This window comes from Aegilops tauschii, chromosome 3 (genome assembly GCF_002575655.3).
Source record: "Aegilops tauschii subsp. strangulata cultivar AL8/78 chromosome 3, Aet v6.0, whole genome shotgun sequence".
Lineage (NCBI taxonomy): Eukaryota > Viridiplantae > Streptophyta > Magnoliopsida > Poales > Poaceae > Aegilops > Aegilops tauschii.
In genome coordinates this window covers 84,442,349-84,463,502 of record NC_053037.3, presented here as the reverse complement: position 1 = coordinate 84,463,502, position 21,154 = coordinate 84,442,349, and the positions used below count along the sequence as shown (strand labels likewise).

General features: G+C 45.2%; 3 protein-coding genes across 5 annotated transcripts; 2 read left to right on the top strand and 1 right to left on the bottom strand.

The window, feature by feature from the left end:
* The first annotated feature begins 1,259 nt into the window (after window positions 1–1,259).
* Window positions 1,260–4,705, top strand: LOC109760970 (uncharacterized). 2 transcript variants are annotated; one of them, XM_020319753.4, is made up of 6 exons: window positions 1,260–1,618; window positions 1,915–2,082; window positions 2,956–3,199; window positions 3,716–3,871; window positions 3,969–4,231; window positions 4,333–4,705. In XM_020319753.4, exons 1-6 carry the CDS (start codon window positions 1,349–1,351, stop codon window positions 4,480–4,482), a joined length of 1,251 nt encoding a protein of 416 aa, XP_020175342.1. In that variant the 5' UTR covers window positions 1,260–1,348; the 3' UTR covers window positions 4,483–4,705. The 2 variants fall into 2 exon arrangements, with proteins under 2 accessions (XP_020175342.1, XP_040259477.1); XM_040403543.3 differs by having other exon boundaries at window positions 1,280–1,618; window positions 3,713–3,871.
* A 378-nt stretch (window positions 4,706–5,083) lies between these two features.
* Window positions 5,084–7,659, top strand: LOC109760962 (protein PGR). Its single transcript, XM_020319748.4, has 5 exons — window positions 5,084–5,426; window positions 5,514–5,627; window positions 6,615–6,837; window positions 6,927–7,175; window positions 7,278–7,659. Exons 1-5 carry the CDS (start codon window positions 5,263–5,265, stop codon window positions 7,407–7,409), a joined length of 882 nt encoding a protein of 293 aa, XP_020175337.1. The 5' UTR covers window positions 5,084–5,262; the 3' UTR covers window positions 7,410–7,659.
* Window positions 7,660–9,241: 1,582 nt separating this feature from the next.
* Window positions 9,242–12,744, bottom strand: LOC109760961 (serine/threonine protein phosphatase 2A 57 kDa regulatory subunit B' kappa isoform). Of its 2 annotated transcripts, XM_040403542.3 has the most exons (3): window positions 11,112–12,744; window positions 10,473–10,556; window positions 9,588–9,846 (listed from the first exon to the last, which is right to left on the bottom strand). In XM_040403542.3, the coding sequence occupies exons 1-2, from the start codon at window positions 12,204–12,206 to the stop codon at window positions 10,512–10,514; spliced, it is 1,140 nt and encodes a 379-aa protein (XP_040259476.1). In that variant the 5' UTR covers window positions 12,207–12,744; the 3' UTR covers window positions 9,588–9,846; window positions 10,473–10,511. The 2 variants fall into 2 exon arrangements, with proteins under 2 accessions (XP_020175336.1, XP_040259476.1); XM_020319747.4 differs by lacking the exon at window positions 10,473–10,556 and having other exon boundaries at window positions 9,242–9,846; window positions 11,112–12,741.
* Between the last annotated feature and the right edge of the window lie 8,410 nt (window positions 12,745–21,154).

Sequence of the window (21,154 nt, the reverse complement as noted above, 5' to 3'; positions counted from 1 at the left end):
ATATCTCTTAAAATGTCTGGTCTAGCAGTGTTGTTCTCTTGTGTTTTCATCGTAATATAGGCAGCTCGTATAAAGATCTTTCCTCTGAATCTCGCATGCACAAAACAGTTGCGCTTGTGCATATTCGATCTCCTGACTCCACAACCATACGAGATGATTGCTCCTTTTGTCTTTAAAATTATTTTTTAGTTGGTGTCATATGGCTAAAATTGTACTCCCTTCATCCGAAAATACTTGTCGAAGAAATGCATAAAAATGAATGTATGTAGAACTAAAATACATCTAGATACATCCATTCCTCCGACGAGTATTTCCGGATGGAGGGAGTAGTCCTATTAGAGCATCTCCAAGGGAGCCTCAAACCATTCCCGTGTGTCACGACATGGTCTGGATAAGAAACATCGCCCAGGAGGCCTTCCAAACCACCTCCATTTGCTTGGAAGTGGTTTGGAAAAGAGGTTGTCCCAAACATGTCTATCACGTTGGACCCGACAAATCCGACCCCATCCTAAACCATCCCAAAGAGAACGTACCCTCTTCTGATGCGCGTGCTCTCCTCTCATGTCTTAGCCGTCCGCACGCATGGATGTTGGGTCATCAAAGTCTGTGGGGCTGCCCGCGACACCATTGTCAAGCATCAAGAGAGGGAAGACAAGGATCACATTGGCCAGCACAAGCCTCATGGATGACGATGCTAAGGAATGGATCATCAACCCGCGAAAAAAAACCCCGCTCAATTCATTCATTATTGGCCATGTATAAATTGTTGAATTTTATTTGTCGTCGACCATGTTAGCTTGTTTAAATTGTTGAATTGTTAAGTTATTATGTGTTATATTTGTTGTTGAATGATCTACGTGTATGACCTACATGGGTTTGAAAAAGGTGAGATGGGTGAAGGGGGCGTTTTTACTAGGACAGATAAATGAGGATTGAACCTCTGTTGTCTGGTCATGTCTGAACATTCCACGGATAAATAGAGACTGTGGACATCAAATTATATACACTTGTTCTTGCCCTTGGAGACGATCTTACGGTATACTCCGCGTACTTTAGAATATATTTTCTTCATGTCATAATTTTTTATGTCACTACTCTCTTCTTCTTTTAACATGTTGTCACTGCTCTCTTGGCCAGACAACAGAAAAAATGATTGTTGTTTCGTTTTAGAAAAAATAATTGTTGTTTAGCTCTCTCAGTGCCACCCGCTTTCCTTCTGCGGTTACGGATTTCAGAAACCTGCCTTGGTTCTTTGCCCGCAGCAATATTGCTAGTGCGCCTCCTCTAGAGCTTCCAAGTTCCTACTGTACTTCGTAGTTCCTACCCCGTAACCCAAACCTCGCCGGCGATGGCGGCGGAAGCGTCGAGCTCATCGGCTTTCAGCGAGGACGATTCGCTCCTGCGGCCCCTCGCCGCGCGTGGGTGGCGCTTCCGTGACGCCGCGGACGAGTCCATCCAGGCCCTCCTCCACGCTCCCCCCTCCCCGTCGCCGGAGGCCCTGGAAGCCGACCTCCTCGACACGGACCTGAGGCTCTTCGGCGGGAAGTCCCTCCCCGACCGCGCCGCCGCCACCGCCACGAAGCGGCTCTTCTACCTCCACGGCCCCATCGTCCTGCAGGTATACAGCTGAAATCAAATCACCAATCCCAGCACCCGTTCTTAGTTTCAAAGTCTGGGAAATACTCCTACCTCATTTAGGAGTCGTTCTTAGTTGTCTTCTAAATTATATTGCTTGAAATTCCATCCCGCGACTCAGAAACTCGCAAAGGAAATAGCTGTGATACCATGCATTTTGGCTGAGTCTGCATTCTCCTAGTGTTTGAGCATATGCTGTTCTTGTCTCTGGGATGTGCAGATGTCCGTTGGTTGCCTGATCCTAATTGTATATTAACCTGTTCCATCGATTTCATGCAGGTAGTTTCTGTAAGGGATATATATAGCAGCAGAGTCGATGCTTCCTTTAAGAACCCACAGCCACGGCGCCTTCTGCGGTTTGGTCTCACTGATGGTATTTCTGAAGCAGTGGCCATTGAGTTTTCCCCTATCCCGTTCATCACAGAAGAGATAGCCCCAGGTACAAAGGTTAGTTCACCGTATTTTCTGTCTCAAGGTTCTAGTTGTGCAGCGGCAATTTCTTTTGGCACTGTTTTATACTACCAGAGGCAATGTGCACAGTTACCGTACCCTAGTTTAATAAGCGTGTATACGTGCTGTCCCATACTGCTAGTTCAATTTTGCTTATCAATTCAACTTGGATTAGAGACTAGAGACAAGCCTGGCAATTACTTAACAATCACTCGGGGCAAACAGAATGCTCAGTGGCTTTGCCTGGAGTTATTCCACTCATCTAGTATGAATATAACATAAACCAATCGTTGGAAAACAAGATACTGCTCTGTGCACAAATCACTTGGAAATGATGTATGGTGCAGCATGAGACTGGGTGTGGATGTAGTATTACTAATTCTCATTGGTTCTCTGTCCCACAGTTTGTTCGAGTTTGCTTCATTAGCATTTTTAGTAGTACTACCTCGGTCCTGGTTTACCCCCCCTCGTAGTTTGGGTCAAAGTTTGACCACATATTTGACTAGCAAAATGTTAATGCATGTCAGCAAAAATTATATTGTTGGATTCGTATTTGAATGTAGTTTCCAATTATATCAATTTTGCTATATATAATTTATATTTTATCAGTTAAAATCATGGTCAAAATATGATCTAAAATACGAGGGGGGCTAGTAAACCAGGACGGAGGTAGTACATCTTAAGTTTTGATTTTTGACTTTTGGTTAGGAAATAGTTGATGATGATTTTTTCCTTTACGTGCCGCTAATTTATTTTCTCGAATCCACAACATTTAAAATAACATAAAATATCTGCATTTTTTATGTTTTCTCTACGTGTTAAATATTGATGTTAGTATGCATTTTCTGTTTTTCTTCCCACTCTCTGTAGATTCGTCTTGAGAACAAGATTCCAGTAAATCATGGCATATTGTGCCTGGGTGCAAAAAATGTGAGCATCATCGGGGGAACTGTCCAATCTTTGTATGAAGAATGGAAAATGAACCAGAAATTCTCGGGCTTATCACGCCCAGTATTGAGGCTGTCACAAGATGATGGAGTTGGGCCTCCACCATTTGAGAAATTAGATATCGAAGCACGTCCAAACAGGACATTCCAGTTGCAAGCACACCCCGGTAATGATTCATATTTCTTCTCTTTCTGTTTCTTCTTGTATGTTCACTAAAATGATGTCATTAGGCGTTGCATGTAGCTGTGTACTTTCAGGAAAGCTTAGCATCTTAAATAGGCGTAAGATTTTATATTGGACTGGTAATGATTCATCATTCTTCTCTTTATGTTTCTATACCTGTATGTTCACTAACAATCTATCATTATGTGTAGACGTGTAGCTGTCTACTTTCAGGAAAGTATAGCATCTTAAGTAAATCGGCGTAAAATTTTGTATGGGACTTGACTAGTGAAATCCACATTCTTGGCAGGGTCATGATGTTCTAAACAATTTCCTCCAAAAAATATATTTTTCTATGTTAGTTATGAGCATCTTTGCACATCTACACAGTTGTCATTTTTCTAAATTTGCTGGTCCTGCATATAAAATGATCCGGGCGACAATTGCATGTTTTGCAAAACCTTTGGTGATGTAGCTGTAACTTGTGAACCACCCTGACTTATATCTTATGTCGTAGCAGACCAGAAGGCTAGCAACTTTGGAGTCGCTCATGAGCACGTGTCGATTAATTCCAATTCAAAACCTACGAATGAGGGTTCAAGTAATATGAACAGAGAGAATACAGCTAGCAAAGCTGAATCCAAACAGTCTACTGCAGATATCAGACCAAAAGAAGGTTGGCCCCCAAACCCCTAGTTTTATTTCGTCTAAATCTACTGGGCATGACATTGTGCACAGTTAGAACTTAAAACTTACTCATTTGCATCTTGCAGTAAGCGAAGCTGTCCCTGTTCAGAACCAAGCTGCTGCACAGAAACTACTGCAGAAAATGGCTATCCCCGAAGATAGGCATGGTCGGGGTCGATTCAAGGGCAGGAGCAAGCAGGAAGAGACTCCGGTCTTCACCCTCGATGAATGGGAGAGGAGAAAAGCAGGCAGTTCAATGTCCACAGCAGAAAGGCATATACAAGACACCAGTCGAGACGAGGAACTGGCAAGACAGCTCCAAGAACAACTAGATCTAGAAGATTCCCATGTTAGTTTCGACTCCCATCCTATATCGCTTTTCCTGTTAAAAAAAAGCATCCACTGGTCCGGAAATATTGTTTTATTGAACGGCTATGCGATGTTTTTCAGGCGATGCCCGTGACCTCAGAGGCCGAACACCTGCGGATGAACATGTTCAGCTTCAACGGCCCTGAAGAAATGGGTGGTGGGAGAAGAGATTTTCGAGGGCGCGGGCGGGGAAGGGGCCGAGGGCGAGGTCGAAGCAGGGGAAGATTTTAGCTCAGTTTCAAAACTGTATTTTTTCTAGGGTACTCTCCAATCTTCAGAGATGGTGGCAGTAATAGTGGTATTGATGATGATCATCACCTTTTGAAGAGTAGGCGGTAGTGTCATGATGGTCATCTTAAAAGCTTCTCTCTTTAGTATCTGATGATGATGAGGATGATGATGCTGATGATAACCTTTTAACTCTTTATTAAGAAGCATGTTCGTTTCACTCTGAGTTGAGTTGCCTCACCTGATGCTAGCTAGCAAGTGTCAAGGGTTCAGAAACAAGGCAAACAACATGTGTATTTTCCATGGAAATTTTTGATTTTACTCATGGATTTGTGGAATCAGCAGATGTTCTGAACTTCAAACTGTTGACAATGAATCAAACTTTTTGATGACTTGTTACTTCTTCTGTTTTCTTATAAAAATAAACTTGTTTTGTATTTCATGTGACAAAAGAATTCTGTAAAAAAAATCCCACATGATATTCTGAACAATATCAAGGTGGGCCCTCGATGAAAAATAGGGGCACGGATAACAACTCGGCACAACGTCAAGGTGGTTCCTGAAAAAAGTCCAAAACATAACGATATTCTCCGGCGAATGAATTCTTAAACCTGAAGGAATCTCACCAGCGCGAGCGCGAGAGCCAGTGCAGCAAGCCACCGCCGCCTTCGCCTCGCGCGCTGCAGCCAAATCGAACCCACGACCAGCTCGAGAAGGCAATTTGGGAGGAGTCGGGGAATCGGCGGCGAGTTGTGGGATCCGCAGGGGCGAGGAGTCGCCGCAATGGATCCGGCCGGCGTCGACGGCGGCGTGTGGATCCGCGCGGCGGTGGCCGTCGCGGCGGGCGGCGCGATCGCGGCGCGCGCGGTCCGGCGCAAGTCCGTGGACTTCACCGCCGTCTTCGCCGGCGTCCCGGCCATGGTGGCGCACACCGTCGCCGGGTACAGGTGAGAGGGCGCGCGCTTAGCTTGGGATCTTCTTCCTTCTCCGTTGGACTCGTTCGTGACGGGGATCTCGGTCTCGGGTCTTTGCAGGTTCGCGGGGCTGCTGCTTGTGTTCTTCTTCACGGCGTCGAGGGTGACGAGGATCGGCGAGGCTAGGAAGCGTGCCCTCGATCCTGAGTTCAAAGAGGGCGGCCAGCGCAACTGGTGAGCCCAGATCGCTCCTTCCGTTGCTCTCGTTTATCATCTGTCCCAATTATACTCTGTTGAGGGGATGGGCAGATCTTGGGGAGCTGGTCTTGGTATTGTTCGGGATGCTTGATTTCGATCATGTACTACCCGTAGTGCTTTGATTCAGTAACAACTTCGTTGCTCCACTCCCACATGTGTACGGTGGATAAAACTGGTTTATGATGGCCCATGGGATAGAAACCTCAAATGAGTTCGGTTCCAATTGTAGAGCAGCACGATGACATAATATCTGTCAAAAGAGAATTCGCTGCTGAGTGGAAAACGTTTGTGATTCAAATGTTGAAAAGAAGAATTGCGAGCCTGAGTAGTATTGATGTCAGTGTGAGCCTTATTATGGAGAAGAATGGATTTTATATGATGATTACGTGATAGACAGAAACATGTGTTAATTTGCATAGATTCATTTTACAGAAGAGCTAGTGTGGTTCTACTTCTGTAGAGTTTAAACCTGAAGCATGTGGTTCAGTTTGCATGTGAATAGCAAACTTTGGTTAGGACAAAAGCAACTTCCTTCTATAGAGAACGTCGAGAACTTAGGAGGTCTTCAGTTATGCTGGTTTAATTTGGCGATATTATCTTGAGGTGTGTCTATTCTCTTTCAGCCCAGTAGCTGTATTTTTGGTTGCTGCATCAAGTTGAAGTGTTGAACCATGAATGAACTTTTGCTAGAACACCGACTAAAAATCATGAATATTTGCTACTTGATGCAATCTGTTACACCTTCCCCGGAGATTTCTCCAATTGTGAGATTTGACTAGATATTTATAAAGAAGGTGAAAAAAAACTCAACATATCTAATGAGATGCGGAATATGCCTATGTTTGTATGTTTCTAAATTCGATCAATATTATGACCTCCGTTGTTGAGATAAGGCGTCTTTCAGCTTCAGAAAATTCCCTTCTGAATCTTTCTAATGCAGGTCCGCACCACTCTTATTGGCAGGAAGCAAGTCTTGTCAAACAGTGGTATCGCAAGTATCTTGGTAGTCCTGATAGCACTAATTACTGGAGGTGAAGACAAATGCTTGGATTCAAAAGAGTCGGGTCTTGTAACTGCCCTTATTGGTGGTGTTATTGGACATTACTCTTGCTGCAATGGTGATACATGGTCTTCTGAGCTTGGCATACTTAGCAAATCTGAACCACGAATTATCACAACATTCAAGGTATGCATGAAATCTTCTTTTCTAATAATTGAACAAAACTTCAGTATGAATATACTCTCACTTTTTCTTTTGACATGAAACTTCGTTAGAGGGTGCGGAAGGGGACCAATGGCGGGGTAACCATAGATGGACTTCTTGCAGCAGCAGCAGCTGGATGCTCGATTGGGCTTGCATTTGTGCTGATAGGATTCTTAACAACTCAGTGTGCTTCTGATGTATTTTGGAGGCAACTGCTAGTTATACCCTTAGCTACAGCTGCTGGACTATGTGGAAGCCTGATCGATTCATTACTGGGCGCAACGGTTCAGTACAGCGGGTACTGCAGCGTTCGCAAGAAGGTATGACACTCCAAACATTGTAGATTGCTATATGTTAAATACCGCAATCATGTTTGATTCATAATTTGATTGTTTGTTTGGCGCTGTATTATGCTGCTGTAGGTGGTTGGAGTAGATGGTCCAACAGTAAGGAGGATTTCTGGAATGAACATACTGGACAACAACGGCGTCAATGTAGTGTCTATCTTCTTGACAAGTCTGCTTACTGCCTTGGTGTGCACATGCATTTTCTGAGGTCTAGTTGGGTTGTAGTGGTAGCACCACATTACAGAGGATAACTAGGAAGGAACACGATTGGTAAATTAGAGCACGGAATCTTGAATAGTGGTGTTGTTCATTTATTTACTATTGGTGATATTGGCGATTGTTGATTTAGCGTTAGTGTTTGACACCAAGTATAGACTTCTAATGTAAAAATTCGGTTGTAGTTATCCCATTCAGATGTAACACTGAATATTCGGATAGAGGAATGGTTCTGCCAGAATATTGTTTCTCTGAAACTATTTATTTGTATAGGCCATTTGATTAGTTTATCTTATGGAGCCTATAAGATCACCTCCTCAATTAACCAGAACTCGCTTATTTAATTGCTACTCCCTCTCTAAACTAATATAAAATCTTTATTCGCTGAAACTATTTATTTGTATAGTACATTACAAGATAACTGGAAGATTAAATCCTGCTTAATCTCAACCAAACTACTCATCTACCAAATGTTGTAAAAGTTGGGCAGTTTTGCACCTACCTTGAAGTGGTTGCCCTACTCCACATAAAGATAGTTGGACCCAGTTCGTGTAATGTACAAAATCTCAAGAATGCATTTCATATAGTCAGAAGATTCCATTATACAAATAAATACAAACAATCACAAGGCATTTAATTAAACTCAAAAATACAATGAATTCACTGGAGCTAGAGCTCTTGAATGAATATAGGTTTTATTTGCTACCTGCTGGAACTCTTGCTCGTGTAAAGCAGAAATCAGGCAGGCTGCCAGAAGAAAATTATACTCTCTCGGTCTATCCGATCCAAAATAAGTGGCGTGGTTTTCATTCAATTATTTCGGATCGAAGGGAGTAGCATATGATATCAGTATTATCACCATACGCATAGACGCGGCCTTTGCCCTCATGGCGCTTCTGGACATGGCCGCAGTAGGACATGCCCTGCGCAGCCAGAAGGTTATACATCTCCCAAGCTTTCACCGCAACTACAAGGCAGTAGTAAGTACTCCCCCCGTAAACAAATGTAAGACGTAGAGGGAGTAGAAGAGAAGGCCAAGAGCAAAAGCAAGCAAGGAAGAAGATGGAAGGGGTCAGATGGCATGCGTGGTTGGCGCCTTGAGGGCTGAGGCTTCTCTTATAGGGAGCTCAGCTCAAAGCTGAAGTAGCCTCCAAACAATAGGAAACTCAAGCTCAGGCTCCACCTGCAACATGCCACCCTGAGAACAACCGCTGATCAGGCCTCGCAGGAAGCGATAACCGCGAAGAGTTGGCGGGTGTCTAGGGTTTATTTGGATATACCATTTCAGCTTTAGGTGCAGGTGAGAATGACATAGCTTGTTCTATGAATGTTTTCTTTACATAACCCTTTGAGAATGTGCTTGTCATGTTCTTTTTTCATGAGATCACATGAGCATAGAAAAGGCACAGGGGCAGAGCAAGTGGATAGCCTAAGCCCAACAGCTGCCAAAAGGGACATTCATGAGATTCCAGCACCTCCTGTTTTCTTCCTCCGTCTACTCCACATTGCTCATGGTGTTAGAGAAGGCATTTTGTTCAGAAACAAACAAGTGAATCTCAATAAAAGGTACTCCTGTAAACTAATATAAGAGCATTTAGAATACTAAAGTAGTGATCTAAACGCTCTTATATTAGTTTACGGAGGGAGTAACTTGCATATGCTGTTAGAGAAGGCATCTTGTTCATAAACAAACAAGTGAACCTGGCATTATATTACGCTGTAAAAAGAATGGAAATCTCACATACAAAAAAAATATGGCTGCAAAATTGCCACTCCTAACATACAAAGTCAGTAGCGCCCACTCTTCACAGAACACTGGGGGGTAAATCTCAATCAAGATTTTGCCAAGAAAGCAATGCCCATTACTCGAGAATTCGCCGCAAAAAAGAAAAGGAAAAAATCAAGAATCCATTTGTCTTCGAATCAACAACTATTAATTACAGACTTTGTGGCAAGGGTGGGGGGGTTTACAAAGGTAACAAAACGCCTTCTGTATCCCAGAGAAGCAAGCAACTTCATCTAGCTAGCTAGGAAGCAAGGGAAGGTGGGGCGGAGTATATTCGGACCCGTGTCATGTCACGGTGGGGACTCTCGGAGGGGCCGAAGAAGGGGGCGCGTTGGCTGGTCGGAATGCAGGGTCGGCATTCCGCTCCAGTTGCTCCCATGTGAGCCTTCGATGCTCCTCCGCTGCGGCTCGCTTCTCTTCGTCCGCTTGGAAGTTGCTCTGGCAAGTCAGGAGCAATCTCTCGTCCATGTCGAAGAACATTTTTCTCACATTCATAGTAACGTTGAGAACCGATTGGTTCCAGTGCAAACGTGCATTTCTCTCCAGAGCTGGGTATACGATTGGTACAATCACTTGACGGTTTTGGGAGATCATATCGAACAAATGTTCATTATTCCACAAGAATAAGGCTCTCTCAGCAACCTGCCAAAAGACAGGAAATGGATTAACCCTTTTTTTCAAGAAAAAAAAAATCTTAACAAATAACTTGGCCAAAAACTGCAAGAGAAGACCTGCGATACTTGTTCCAGGACATGGAATTGTCATGAACCAAGATAGTAGTGCTACTAGGTCATTCATAATCTTATATTTATGAACTTCTATAACATGAAAATCAATGGGGAGAAGACAGTATACATAAAAAATCTTCTGATGATCTTTCCAGAGCAACTGCTATTAACTAGTACTCCCTCCGTCCCATAATATAAAAGCATTTTCGACACTAGTGTGGTGTAAAAAACGCTCTTATATTATGGGACAGAGGGAGTAGTACTTTAGTAGTCAATGCCAATCACTGATTTGTTTCCTTTCAAGCGTTGAGCTATCAAAGGATGTTCTCTACTATGATGTTTCAGTCCAAATCATGGTTCTGTGGTTAGCATATCCCAATAAATTGATTAGAATATCAAATGGAAAGCAGAATTCTAACTAATTGATTGTCAAGCTCCACAAACCCCAGGATCTGATTTATTTGGGTGGTTGCAATCATAATTCGTACCATGACATGACCTTATAAGCTATCAAACAGTTGTGATCATCCTAACTTGTACCTCAACCAATATATTCTGCCACATTAATTGGGCCCAGTTTCAAGTTATCTGCCTTTGGATTGAGGATTTCACCTTTTTGTGACTCTGCAACCACCCAGATATAAGATAGAGCCAAAATAATAATGATGTATTTCATGTCTATATTTAAATGTGAGTGGTATACTCTCTACAGACTTCCAAAGTGAAGTGCAGACCACCAATTGCACCAGAACCAAGAAGGCGACAACTGAGGTGTTTGGTCCCACTTTAGCCAACAAGGAATGAGTTCAACCACTGATCAAATATCTAAACAATAATGACTATGGCATAAAAGGTGCATCGGACCATGCAAGTAACACTAGCAAATTTAAAAGGTGCAAGGAAAAGGAAAGAGAACAAGCAGATTCTTCGACTAAAGACCTAAAATAAGCAATAGAATGGACCAGTATACAGCTTTGCAACTACTCTACAAAACAATGGTGATGATAACTTCCTACCAGAGGACACTCATGCTAAATTCTTACTGATGTTTCACAAGCTTTTCTTGTTTCTTGTCGGTATTTCTAACCCTAGCAATTGTTGCAAGACAAAAAGCAATTGTTACAGGGGAGACACGGTTTAGGGACAAATATTAATCAATGGCTTGGGGAAGAAACTTGCCTGAAAATGGGAGCTATTGAGGCAAGTCGCAATCCTCCGGAATAATGGCACCATGCACTTCTGAAACTCAGCCATGTCAATCAACTCAAGCACTTCTTCTAACTCCCCCAAGAACATCATCTCCTTCTGACTATTTGTAACTGGCCAGTACTTCAACAGACCCCTAATCACAGTCCCTGCAAGCTTGGGTTCCTTCTCTATAAATTGTGTTATGCAGTAGGTCAGCTGCGGCAGATATACACCCACTGTCTTAGGCTTGTGAAGCGGGATCAACGCTTTCCATAGGAACAACTTATGCTCCTCCTTCAATGGCTTTGCAAACCCACTTATCACGCTGCCAAACACCTCCAACAGCTCGGATATCCCATTGTGATGATCGGCCTCGGAGACGAACCTATAGAAGATGTTGCTCACAGCCTTGCGGATGAACGGTCGGTTTCCCATGAATTTTCCATATATCCTGTGCAACACTGTCTTCAAACAGTCCCTCTCTCTGGGATCATCGGAATCAAACAGGTCAAGCAGCTTGGAGATGAACGAACTGTCCACATACTTCCTTGCCACCTTGGGGTCAACAAATGGCGAGGTCACAAACCGCAGAAGCAATTCATACACAACTTGCAGGTGGTACCAAGAGGGGTCGAAGAAGGGCTCGTCCTCCTCTGTCTCCGACGTGGTGGTGCCTGATCGGACCTTGGGCGGGAAGACCCTGAAGAGGTTGACAGCGAACATGCGCACGCACGCCGACATCATCGCCTCCGTGAGGGGCTCCTCGGCGGCGCCAATGGAGTCGACGAGGGACATAAGGACCTGCCGCTTCCTCTCCTTCTCCGGCGAGTCCTTGCCCCGGTCGGTGAAGTCGTACACCGTGCAGCAAATGGTCACCTTCTCGATGAAGGCGTCCTCCCTGGACCTCCCCTCGGCTCCGGCGGCCCCCGAGGGGGACCTGGGCGAGGCGGGGGGCTTCCCGAATGCCCCATTCTCCCTGGGGGACATGGGATTGGACTTCGCCGTGGGCGAGCCCCCTCCGCCGTTGCCTCCAGGGCCAGATTTCAGCGATTTCCACGACAGCTTGCCGATAAATTGCTTCCACATGGCGGCAGAATACGGCGGCACCAACACCACATCAAATTCTCCCCCAATCAAAGAACCATTGCGAGGAATCCGTCCTCCCGAGAACCGGCCGCGAAATTCCTCGCAGAAATTATATGTAAAAGACGCACCTTGCGACAGCAACAGGAGATTGCAATGGCAGAGAGAGGGGGGACTTCCACGGCAACAGCGACCGGAGATCTCAGGGTGAATTCCTTGCTCTCGGGCAGCTCACCGGCGCAAATGCGACGGATCAAGAACCAACGGATGAACGCACCGCCAAAAAAGGGGGGGAAGGACAGGCCGCCTCAATCAACGGGGCGCGCGGAGGAGCCGGGAGCGCGACGGCGCGGAGGGGGGGAGGCGGATCCAGCAATGGCGGCCTCAGGGCCAGATCCGGGGGCGGGAGGCGGCCATGGATGGGATCTCGGGAGGAGGGAGGGGAGGGGAGGGGGGAAAGGGCGCAGAAGTGGGGATTTTTTTTGGCGTTTTGGAGGGGGCGGTGGTACACAGACACACACTGGAGGACGACAGTGCGAGTGAGGGAGAGAACGTCGCAGTGGCGATGCATGGACGGTTCGGTTCATCTGCGCCATCCGATCATGGGGGGCGTGGTACGGCAGCCGTTGGATTGTCGAACGGTTCTTTCCTCCTCCTGGTAAATTGTTCTCCTTGCAGAGACGATGATGGCGATGTTGGATGATAGGAGATCAGGTGCAACGGTCGAGAAATGTCTTGTCATTCGGCAGTTCATTTTTTTCCTTCTCTATACTAATGATAAAAATCACTGCGGTTAATTTTTTTTTCGGGTTCAAAACTTGTATTACTCAAATAACACCAGCACAATCCATCGCAGCCAAGTTCCAACACCTCCGGAGGAGCCGAACCAATCCAAGTCATGGTTCTACCTTGAGCTCTACCAAAAGCAGCTAAACTATCGTTGACCTTATTTTACGACCGCGAGACATGAGTAATACAAGATTGACGAAGACTAAGAAGATATCTAATCTCCTTTACTAGAAAAGCATAAGCAGAACGGTCAAAATCGTCACATGTGATCATAGACACCGCCACAAGAGAATCCATCTCGACTGTAAATAGGCAAGTCTGATCGCTGTATAGCATAGGAGAGCCCTCCATGCAGACGCATAGTTCAGCCTCCAAAGCATCTCTGCAGGAGAACAGAGCCCTGCACGCCGAGAAGATAATCTGTCCATCCAAGCCCCTCAGAATCATCCTTGCTCCAGCAGTGTCACTCGAAATAAAAGACCCATCCGTGTTAAGTTTCACCCATCCAATCCCCCGCCTAGACCATCTTGGCGATGCAACCACACCTTCTCTTGTAAAGTTAGTAGCACCGTCCAGAGAGATAGCAGACTTCCCTTTTGCTGGGTCACAATGCGAGCTTGATTTTACTGCCACCAAAGACTCCATGTAACTTTGCAAGAACCTGATGGATACGTCCATTGGTGGGGCAGATTTTGAGTGTACTAGCTCATTCCGGACATACCAACATCTCCAGAAGATCATCAACATCATGCACCGTTCAAGATCGCTCAAGTGAGCTAGGACATGCATCAGCCATTCTTTGCCAGTAGGTATGAACGAATCCATATTGGGCAATCTCCATATTTTTGCCATTGATCTGTAGAGGTCCTGGCCATATTGACACTTCACAAAGGGTGGGCATTCTCTTCTGACTCAACCCCACATACTGGGCATATACTGGTGATCTCAAGACCGATCCTACACTTATTTTTCCAGGTCGGCAGTCTATCCGTTGCCACTCGCCATGCAAAATTTGCAATCGTTGGCAGAGCGCCGCAGTTCCAAATGAATTTCCAGCAACTCCTAACTCCCGTCGGCGCTGTACTGGAGGAGGCCGCGGACCCGCGGTGCAGCTCATCGAACGTCAGGCGGTAGGCGCTCCTAACTGTGAAGATTCCAAGTTTTTCAGGTGCCCATGCAAGGAAATCATCATCCAATCTTGGGGACGCCCTGATCTTTAGGATCTCTTCAACATCAGCAGCAACAAAATATTGAGAAAGCATCTCAACCTTCCATGAACCATTATTGTTCAACAAGTCAGAGACGAAACGCATACGACACACGTCTTGCCATGAGATGGGCCTAAACGAAAAAGGTCGGGGGATCCAATTGTCTCGCCACACTCTTATGCTTCTGCCATTCCCAACACACCATATTAATCCTTTCTTTAGCAAATCCAGACCATGGCTAATTGCTTGCCATGAGGACAAGGCATTACCCGTAAAAACAGTATCCTCAAGCTTACCATGCTGGTAGTATCATGCTTTGAGAACTTGAGCACATAGGCTGTCTGGTCTGGATATTAATCGCCATGCTTGGCGAGCCAGTAAGGCTTGATTGAACAAACGAAAATCCTAGAAACCCATGCCACCCCTATCCTTAGGCTGCAGCAAATGGTCCCAACCTTTCCAATGAACTTTCCTTTTGCCTTTTTCCGATCCCCAATAGAAATTCCTTACCATCCTTGTGAGGTCGTCGCACACCGAGTAGGGCAGTTTGAACACACCCATAATGTACGTTGGTAACGCTTGGGCTACTGACTTGATCAAAACCTCTCTTCCTGGCTGGGCTAAGTGACCATCACCCCATTGAACGAGGCGTTTAGTAAGGCTGGTTTGAAGATTCTGAAAATTGCCCTTAGACATGCGACCCTCTGGTGTGGGAAGGCCCAAGTATTTTTCCTCGAAGACCAAGCTGGTAACATTCAACACATCTTTGACTTCCTCTTGCGGTTAATTAATCATGATGGGAGTATTGGCGTCTTTTCGAAAGAAGTATAACGTATAATTATGGAGATAATGCATAATACATAATTATCTGGGGGCGCTGGTGAGTGGGACCCCCGCAGGACCGGGCTCGTCTTCCTCCTCGTCAACGTTTTCTTTTTCTGTAACAAAGCTTCGTTCTTTGGTTTAGTGGTGCTTGTCGAAGTGTCGGGTTAGGTGAGGATTCCTTTGAGTTGCAATACCGCATGCTTCTAGATCTTGTGTCATGGTAGGTGACTCATGTGATGGCGACGACTCCAACGCAAGCCCTCTGAGGCAGCACCACATATGTGTTTCGGCGACAACTTGACAAGCGGGGGAGAGAGAAAAATGCAAGGCTCGCGGCAGCGTGGAGTAGACGTTTTGCTATGGATTTTGTAGGAACAGGAAAATATTTTTGGGACAAGGATCGTGATCCTTAAAACTTTTAGAGCTAATTTCCTTTTTTATTCTACTGAGGTTTTTTGGCTCTTGGGCTCCATGAAGCCTACATTTTTTAAAACTTTTAGAGGTAATTACATTTTTTTGCTCGACTGGTTTTTTTGGTTCTCGAGCTCCACGAAGCCTGGATTTTTTAAAACATTGAGAGCTAATTCCATTTTTGCTCGACTGGGGCTTTTTGTCTCTCGGGCTCCATGAAGCCTGAAATTTTCAAAAATTAAAAAATCATTTTTAATTCTGAAATAAATACACAAGTACTTATATAATGTATATTAGATGTGTGTAAAACTTCATCATGAAATATGTTCTGATGTGAGCTATAAAAAGATCATGTACTTCCATAGTGAATAGTACATGTGCTAGAAATCATGATTTTGTTATTTTTTGTGTAGCTCTCATATGTACTTTTTTGTGTGCCCTAGAAGAATCTCTAAGTTTGAATATCTTCCATCACATGGGGCGTCAAGGGGTCTTCTTATTGCATGGAATGATAAAGTCTTTTCTGGGCAACTTTTCCACTCAATGATTTCTCCTTCACTGTTCATTTCACCTCCACTCACTCAGGGGAACAATGGTGCCTCACTAATTTATATGGCCCATGCCATCTTGATGCCAGAAGGGATTTTATTATTTGGTTGCGGACTTTTTAAATGGATGATGAAGCAAACTGGATGATTCTTGGGGATTTTAACTGTGTGAGATACCCCCATAACAGAAATAAACAGGGAGGAAATGTGACGGATATGCTACTTTTCAATGAAGCAATTAGCAGACAAGCTCTTGTGGAAATCCCACTGAAAGGAAGAGAATTCGCTTGGAGTAATATGCAAGAGGCCCCACTGTCGGTGTCAAAACCGGCAGATCTCGGGTAGGGGGTCCCAAGCTGCGTGTCATGGATCGATGGGTAACAGGAGACAGGGGACACTATGTTTACCCAGGTTCGGGCCCTCTCTATCGAGGTAATACCCTACTTCCTGCTTGATTGATCTTGATGAATATAGAGATTACAAGAGTTGATCTAGCTCGAGATCATATGTTGAGGTCTAAAGCCTAAGGGTATGATGAGTAATAATGATCTAGCATTGTCCCTATCGACTAGCCTAGCCTCGGTTTATATAATGTACCAAAGGCCTAGGATAACAAGAGTCCTAGTCGAATACGCCGGTGGGGAGGAGTCCTTGTCTTGATCACCAAGTCTTGTGGAATCTTCCTTGTGTATACATCGGCTGTCCGAACTGGCCCATGAGTGAATGGCCATGGGGGTCCTTGGCCCAATCCAACTGATCGGGAGACGACGTGGTGAGTACCCCATAATCCAGGACACCGTCAGTAGCCCCCTGAATCGGTCTTCAAGTTGGGGACGCTCCTCAGTTCTTCCGAACTGTTCTTCGTCTTCGGTCGTCGGTCTTGAAAACCGGTTCAATAAATCTTCTCATCTTCTATCTGGAGGGTTGCCGAGCTAAATCTGAAGATTTCACACGTCGGGTATCCGAGGAGCCCTTTAAGTCTTCGGCCTTTATCAATGCCTTGTTATTGTTATGCCGCACCTCGGGTTTGAAGTGTTTCCCGTGCAGTAGTGTCCTCTTGCGTCCGAGCTCCAATGCTGGATTGCATCCAAGCTCCAACGCCGGACTGTATCCAAGCTCCAACGTCGGACTGTTTCTGAGCTCCAACGTTGGACTATGTCCAAGCTCCAACGCCGGACTATATCCGAGGTGCCATAGATCACCTTGGTTCAAAAAGTTTTAGCCGAGCTTAATGCCGGAAATGCCCTCTAAGGAGTCAGCCACTTGCATCCGAGCTATATGCCGAACTGCTTCCAGGTGGCTCAGCACCTCGGTCATGGGCTGATTGTTTGCGGATTTTATTTCCGATGCATATAAATTTATTTGCTGACGAGATGTATTGCCAGTAGCCCTCAAGGTGTCTGTCGGCCTAAAATCCGAGGTGCACCTGAAGGAAAATATGAAACCACCGATCCTAGTAGCTTCTGAGTCTCAGATCGTGAAATCGGCTTGAGGATCAACTCCTAGCTTGGCAGCATAGGAACAGAAACGCAGTGTAATATATTAGAGGTAATAGTGATCGGCGGACGGACCCCTGAGAGAGGGTCGTGAGAAGTCGCCGTGATATATCATCTTGATGCCGGATAAGTCCCATATGGTACTTATTGTCGTTCGAAGACGCGCTTGTCCATAGTTCGGTTATGCCGAACACTGAGTACTTTGAATTTTCTGCATTGAATAGGCAATGCAGTAGCCCCCGAGCCACTGGTCGGGTGGCAACACCAGATCAGGGGATCGATGTGCCCCTTTAATATTTATAAATAATGAGCGCAAAGCCCAGTAGCCCCCGAGCCTTAATGTGGGCACGGGTGGCCGAATTAAGGATCGATATCCGTTTGACAGAAAAAAGTTGTTGTGATTAACACAAACTTCTCGAAAAGAGAATAAAGATCTCTTAAAGGAGCTAGAGCCAGTGAAAGCTGAGCTCGCCAAGGTTGGCCCCAAGGGGCTTAATAGATAGGAAATCGATGCCACTTGGGATTTAGGAGAGCTTTATGTAAGTTGCTCGGTTGTCTCAGCGAGACTGTGCCCCTTGGTCTTTAAAAGATGTCCTGCAATAAATCGACTTTACTCGCAATTTATGATCCTATGTATCCAAGTATTTTACATCATTAATGCTCGGATCCGCATTGTACAAAACTTTGTTGACCGACCATCGGCTTCAACCTCCTCGGCCAGCAGCCGGGGAGTGTTTGTCCTTCTTTATAAAGCCTTTATAAGAGCAAAGATTTACGACAAACAAGGCAATCCGGTCATACGGTTTTATAAACAAAGGTACGCGGAGAGATATGTTATATTACTTGTTAATGTAAGAAACATCTTCCAAGGAAAATAGTCCCGCTATCGGTTCCTTTCTTTGGGTTGTCATGCTGATCATGATCATGAAACCTCACCTCCGATCAATGTGGGAGGAAAATATTGAGGATTTAGTTCGGGGAAAGTTTCCGAACTATGTGGTCTAAATGAACCAAAATTTTCACTTCCATCGTTGCCGACCAATTATATTCTTTAAGATGGCTAGCTTTCAGCTTCTCCCAGTCTGAGGTACTAACACGGATGACTTGGAAGTAACAATCACAGAGGTGCTCCCTGTACCTCCTAGCCGAACAATCGGGAACGTAGGGGTAATCACAGGAGCCAGGCAACCCAGCTTGGCCAAAATCTTAAGTCAAATTGATGCATATTTATGGCTTTATAACGATAATTACGAAAGGCAGCGCTTGTATAATGAATACAAACACTGATGATATATGTTTATTTTGACTCCGTTGCAACCGTTTATCATTTGAAAGTGGCCCATCGTCGGCTTCCACCCCTTTGTAGATACTACACAGGGTGTTTCTGCAATAACAAAACAACCCTTAGCCGATGTCTCGGTGCCTGAAGGCGGTTGTTTTAGCGGAAACAAGGCAATCAGATATGCGGGCTTTATAACTTTCACTTAGTCATAGGAGCTTAAAGTTGGGAGGCTAGTTACTAGCCCCCGGTTAGTGTTCGGCGACAGCCGAGGTCAAGCCGTAAACACTTCGGCCAATGCTATGAATGGCCCATCATTTAACACGGGGTGACCTCCATCGATCTTATAGTTTAACACAGTCATCGGATCGCTGACCAGTTTACGCTTATTGTGACAGTCAGTTTTTGGCTTTCTCCACTGAGGCACTTGACCAGTTGAACCGGAAGCACAATCGCAGTGGTTCTTCCTTTATCCCGAACAATCGGAAATGTAAGGGTAAGCACGGGAGCCGGGCGACCCAACTATTGACCAAAGACACAATTCGAAACCGATGCATATAAAGCAATATACAAGAACATTTTGCCGAAGACTCCTCGGAGTACCTTGGCTTTTGGTTGGTTCGGTTGTAGTCCAGCCCCCCGTTAATGTCGCCAATGCTTTAAAGGCGTATGGCATTGCACTGCTCAGGAACTAGTCCCGATGTGGCGTGTGTATTGTTAACGCCGAGGTGTAGTTCAGCGGGAAAGATGCCGAGTTGTGGGTCGAAAGAGATCTTCCGAGCTGAATTATAATGCTGGGCACCTCGGTCATGTGGATGACCCGCTTCCTGAAACAAAAACATACAACTAGCAAAAAAGTGCCATAAGCTCGAAAAGCCAAAAAGCTTATGTAAAAGCTTGAGATCCGAACTAAATCTAGTCATTTGGTGCCAATCCGAAAATTGGTCTTAAAAGAAAAAAAGTGCTTCTGTCGTACTTGAACATGACACATCCGATCTCAAGACTTTCAAGCGGGTCAGCCTATGGCTTCAAGCTCCTTATCCCGAAGGCGAAGTACTTCTCCGAGGCCAGTTTAGCGAACTAAACTCGAGCGGCTTTTAGAGAGAAGACAGGCTATCCGGCTATTGACCATACACTCGAGTCAGAAAAGGAGCGGTAGAAAAAGACTTTGCAACGACCAAGAAGAAAACACATTTACTATAAAACGGCTCATACTAATTTAAGAGCCCCCAAGTGACTTGGGTAAAAGAATTTTATGTATAATGATTGTATGTACCGAAGTACTTATATCATATCTGTGTTCACCCGAACTTTAAACGCGTCTTAACCGACCGTCGGCTTCTCCCTCTTCAGTCAAGGGCCGAAAAGTGTTATGTACTCCACCTGTCGAGAATATCGACGGTGTTTCCGATAACCAGGCAATTAGGCCATATAAGGCTGTAACAGACAAAGCGCGCTCAGGGAACTTATGCTATATTACTGACGAAGTGTAAGAAGCATCTTCGAAGAAAATAGTATCCCCACCGATACCTTTCTTCGGTTGCTCATTGTTACTATGAGACTTGTGCAATAGATTTTTTGTACTCATGAGTTCCGTTGTGTGTCGACCATGATTGAAAACGATAAGAGCGCTAGCTTTCGGCTTCACCCAGTCAGAGGTCCGAGCTCAGATGACCCGATCGTGACAATCGCAGAGGTGCTCCCTTTACTCCCTAGCCGAACAATCGGGAACGTAGGGGTAAACACAAGAGCAAGGCAACCCAGCTTGAGGAACACTTAAGTCAACATGGTGCATATTATGGCGTAATACACGAACAAGGAACGAAGCCATACAAGCATAATCATATGCAAGAGGAAAGGCTTCATAAAGGAAGCCCCCAAGTAAACGGGGTATTTGAATTTGTGTGTCACAAACAAAGTTTTGACAAGGAAGTTTTTCACAAACAACTTTTTGCCAAAAAGGTATAATGCTTGGTCGAACCGAACAAAATTTAATACTGAAAGTCTTTGAGCATGAAAGCGACTTAGCTGGTTAATGTGCTCGGTGTTGATGACGCGATTCGGGCTTGTGGCAGGACGAAGACGCCCATTGATATGTGACAGATCCGACAAGGTTCGCAGTCCTCGGCATGGCCGAGATCCCAGCCCCCAAGCCCGAGGTGTCTGAGCAGGGAGTTCGGCACTCCGGAGTAGTGACACGGCTCGGCCAATGTGGTAAGGCGAAGCCCCCAGTCTAGCCGAGCTGGCGGAGTTGGTCGGCAAGGTGACAATGAAGCCCCCACGTCAGTCGACCTGTTCGGCATGGTGGACGTCAGTTTGACGAAGCGACGACGCTGCACGGCCGATATGGCGAGATGAAGTTCTTGGTCCAATTAACATGGCGAAGCTGTGATCG